General features: G+C 32.1%; 1 protein-coding gene across 1 annotated transcript; it reads right to left on the bottom strand.

The window, feature by feature from the left end:
• Nucleotides 1-3,934: 3,934 nt before the first annotated feature.
• On the bottom strand, nucleotides 3,935-4,423 carry LOC103605111 (olfactory receptor 52E2-like). Its single transcript, XM_008589694.1, has one exon. The coding sequence runs from the start codon at nucleotides 4,421-4,423 to the stop codon at nucleotides 3,935-3,937; it is 489 nt and encodes a 162-aa protein (XP_008587916.1).
• Nucleotides 4,424-5,038: the final 615 nt, after the last annotated feature.

Genomic DNA, 5,038 nt, shown 5'->3' with positions numbered 1-5,038 from the left:
ATTAATTTACCATAAATTTTTAAATAACTAATATCTGAGACATTTCAATGAAACATCCTTTTCTCATCACTGTTGCACACATTTCTAGCATTTGTTGTAGAAGACTAGTTTTGAGAGAAAGATGAGGTGTTTTCAAAAAGTTCATGGAAAGATTTTGTATTTGTATTTTTGTAATTTTTTGACTCTACTTTTGCACAAACTTTTTGAAGTACCCTCATGTGTACACAAACACACATCAGGATTGTCATTTACTTTTGAGTCTAATGAACTATGTGTTCGTAAATTTTTAAAAAACCAAAACAAATTATTTTACAGGTCTCATCGGCAAAAAGTTAAAAGATAAATGAATACCCAAGATTTCCAATTCCAGTACAAATTACTCTATTTGCTTTTTATATTTTTATAAAACAAGAACTAGAACAATAACACAACAAAGACTTTTTACTCTAAAGCAAAGTCTTGTCTGTGTGGTTTTGGGGAAAATTTACTAATCAGGTACATTACTCAGCTATCTATCTTCAATATAAGTTAGTGGAACAAGATGTTCTCCAAGGTCATCTCAGTCCTCCTTATTAGTGACTCTTATCTTCTTGTGTCCCCTTTTCTTTCTTTCTTTTAAAAAATATTTTGACATTTATGTGTACATATTTGTGGGGTACATTGTGTTCTTTCAGACCATGCATATACGTACAATGATGCACTTAAGGTGGATGGCATAGTTTTGTACCTGTTAGTCTACCAGTTTTCCTACCCTTTTAAATTACAACTCCTACATGGCTCTTAAGTAGTTTCTACCTGTAAAATTCTCTCAGTGTAATCAGCCTCCCAGTTCTAATTTATGGTATAATTGAATATCTTGAGTACATTCTCTTTTCACTTCAAGTGTTCACACTGTCACTCATTTCTCCATGTTAGTTTTAACAATTTAAATATATATGCTTACCTTCAAGTATATTTTCAAGAATACTACAGTCCTTTAGAAGATAAGAAAGAAATCCAAATAATTCTATGATGCTATTAATTGACTCATTATATTACCCAAGTATGATGAGTAAAATAAAAAGGGTAAAATCATGTTGCTATAAGAATCCATGATGTTTTTGGTTCAGAAACACTTTGTAAGTTACATCTTTTGGACTATTAATTATACATAGTTGTGATGCTGATTTTATAAAAGTATAGTTTAGTAGTGGTAAGTTAGGAAATTAGAATCTATTTTAACCCAAAGGAAAACTAGAATACCAGGATAATATTATTTTAAGGAAGAAATAAAGAAAAATATAGAAGAATTACAGATTCAGATATAGGAAAAGATTAGTCTAGAATTTAGGGTCAACTTCTCTAGTGGAAACTACAGATTTTGGTAGAGAAGCTAAGAGGATGAATGGCTATGTAAAAGTTTGTACACATTAATAAAAATGGGAAACTGTGGGAAACAATCTAGGTGTTGAACCTTAGCTCAGAGCGGTAAACAACAGGAGTAAAGATGAACTAGATACAGGGCTGGCCCTGTGGTGAGTGAAGTGACTCAGGAATGCCAAGTTCTCTAGTTATCTGTGAAAAATCAAACATGCAAGACTTTCTGAGGAAATATAACATCCTCCTAGGTTCAAATCATGTCTATATATTTAATATACAATGTCTGGAACTGGCCAAGCAAAAGTACAAAACATAATGACCATAATGATAACGATAAAGCAAGAAGAGAACCAACAGACAATATAATTACATCCATAGGTCATATAGATAGCAGAAACTAGCAGGAACAGATTTTTTAAAATATATGTTTCGAGAACATAAAATAAAATATTAAAATTATTGGCAGATGTCTGGATACTATTGAAAAATATAAAGGGACTATTAGAAGTTAAAATGAAAATGTCTGAAAATAAAAGCAGATGGATTTAACACAGATTGGACACAGATGGAAAAAATTCAGAAAAATAAAATATGAGTATTAAAATAACAGTTTCAAGAGTAGCAGAGAGAATATAGGGATGGGAATTTTTCAAATATTGATAAGAGTAATAGGGGAGATAATAAAAAGATCTACACTTGAAATTGGAGGTTAAATAGAAAAGTGCATAGAGAACGAAGCAGGTGAAATGTTTGATAAGTGGCTAAATATTTTGCAAAGCTAATAAAATACATAGAGAAAAAGATTCAATAAGCAATAATATCTTAAGGAAAATGCAAAATAAAGCCATTCCAAAAAGACAATCATAAATACAAGCAAAGGGAAAAGATTACCTCTACAACAGCAGCAATAAGATTTATAGTTGACATTTTAGCCACAAATTTGAAGCCAGAATGCAATAAAATGACATTTCCAAAGGTCTGAAAGAAGGAAAAAATACTCAGTTAATCTAGAATTCCAAATCTTTGAAATAACCTTAAAAGAAGATGAAATCAAAGTATTTTAATAACAAATACTAAAAAAAAAAAAAAAAAATACCACCACCAGAAAAATTTACTCCAAAGGAAGTATTTAAGTTTATTCTTCAGACACGTATAAAATTATTACAGATAACATACCACCACCAGAAAAAATTACTCCAAAGGAAGTATTTAAGTTTATTCTTCAGACACGTATAAAATTATTACAGATAACATTGTGGCAACTCAGGAAGGAATGAATAGCAACATAGTAAGTACTAGAAAACAGAAATAAATATTGAAGGTATAAAACAATAATCACATGTGTGTAAAGTTTAAAATGTATAAGGAGAAGTGAATTACACCAATTGTGGTATATAATTCAGAAAGTGGGTAAATTGACTAAAATTGTTCTAAGATCCTTTTATTAACAGAAAGATGTAAGACTGCTAATTTATGTTAGACTTTGATAAGTTTCATGACATCTCTAAGGCGATGGCTAAAGTAATTGTAAAAATATATAAAAAAGAAAAGCAAATGAGACAGGCAGTGATGATAACAAAATAATTCAAAAGAAGAAATCCATTGTTGGGAAAGATCCACAGCTCAGGTTGAATTCAAAGTCAGTATATATAAGATAGTAGACTGACTAGAAAAAAACTAACAGTAATTATGCTAAATATGCATGAGTTTAGTAGTTTCTTTAATACACTAAAATTGCCAGACTACTCTAAATAGAAATATTATGCTTCTAGAGAGGGGGGACTAATGTAAATTATAATGACATAAAAAGACTGAAAGAAAAAGAATTCGAGTATTTCCAAGTTGGGTTTGCTTACTAATTTTAAGCCCTGTAAATTGCAAAAAGTCAGGGAAAGTGGTACAGTCACCATTCTATTTCTAGTATCTAGCAATTCTGAAAATATACACTAAAAAATGATTATAATTATATTAAGACAAGAAAGAAACTTTATAAAGCATCAATTAGTCTAACAATAATTAGCACATTCAAATCAGATTTGACTTTGAAAAAAATAGAGAAAAATGTCATAACCTGATGAAATTATAAAGGAATTGAGGGAAAGAACAAGAATGCAGCAACAGATATTGAGCAGTAGTACGAAAAGCAGGTGGATATTCAATTTATTTAAATATTTACAAAAAAAGAGCCAATATAGCCACATACTGGAACATGCTTTTTGTGACAAAGCATTTTCTCTTTCTAAACTTTCATAAAATTGCATATTCAACCTCATTTATATTAGGTGCTATAACTTTTCCATTCCTTGTTTCTGCAATAATATTATCTTCACACGGTCATAGATCAGTTTGGTTCTGACTCCATATATGACAGGATTGAGCATTGGTGGCACTACAACATACAGATTGGCCAGGAGTATATGGATATAGCGGGGGACGTTTTTGCCAAACCGATGTGTCATAAAGGAAAAGAGGGCTGGTGTGTAGAAGGCAAGGATTACACAAACATGTGAACCACATGTGCTGAGAATAAATATAAATAAGCCCAAATGTCATTAGTTTTAAACAGAAATTTATTTTAAGACACTTTGAACCCAAAAATAAATTCCCTTACTAACACACCAAGACCAATCACAGAAACAACCTTGTTGGTAAGGATGGTGCTATAATGTAGTGGGTTGCAGATGGCCACATAGCGGTCATAAGCCATTGCCAAGAGGACTGTTGACTCCATAAGGGTAAAGTTGTGGATGAAAAACATTTGGGTGAGGCAGGCTTCAAAGATTATCTCTCTGAGGTTCATCCAGAAGATCCCAAGCATCTTGGGGATGGTAGCTGTAGAGAGGCCCAAGTCAATGGTAGCCAACATGGCCAGGAAGTAGAACATGGGCTGGTGAAGGCTGTTTTCAGACTTTATCACGAACAGAATTGTGAAGTTCCCTATGAGTGCAATCATATACACAGCACAAAAGGGAAAGCTGATCCAAATGTGAAGGGTTTCTAGTCCTGGGATCCCCAATAGCAAGAAGGATGAGGGGTGAAACTGGGTGTCATTGGGAAGGAACATTCTTCTTGGGAATGCAGTAAGTCCACAGTCTGCAGAAATGTATGTTCATGCAATCTGTAGGTCTCCAGATAGTTTTCTGCAGCTTCAGAGACCTAAAGATAATATAATGAACATTATACATTTGTATGCATGTTCTTCTGTGGTTAATTCTATCAATTTGAAATGTACTGTGTGCAGAGACCTTTAGATAAGTGAAATCTCAAAGATGAACTCTTGTAAGAAGCTATACAGTAAATTGAAATAAAATGTCTTATGTGGTAAGTTCAATTTTGCTAGCATCCCACTCTTCTAATAGCTTGTCAATAGCCTTATCACCAATATTTTGCCAAAATTTTGCCTTAGTACTCTTTCCACTAGCTGCCTTCCTCATTATCACCCTCATTGGAAACAGAACTCCCTTTCATTTTGACCAACTTAGAGTTCTGCTAGCTCTTAATTAAAGTTCTGGAAATGAATTCCAGTTGATTAAAATGACAACATATAGAAATTAACACACAGGATTGGTAATGTCTATTCAATAAACACAGAGACTCATCAAAATTTGTGCCGATATATTAAAAATCACTTTTAAGGATTAAATTGGTCAATTTGCTAATATTTAGTCATTATTCTCAT

The sequence above is a fragment of the Galeopterus variegatus genome, unplaced genomic scaffold, assembly GCF_000696425.1.
Source record: "Galeopterus variegatus unplaced genomic scaffold, G_variegatus-3.0.2 Scaffold5594, whole genome shotgun sequence".
Classification (NCBI taxonomy): Eukaryota; Metazoa; Chordata; class Mammalia; order Dermoptera; family Cynocephalidae; genus Galeopterus; species Galeopterus variegatus.
This window is presented reverse-complemented; position numbering and strand designations above follow the sequence as displayed.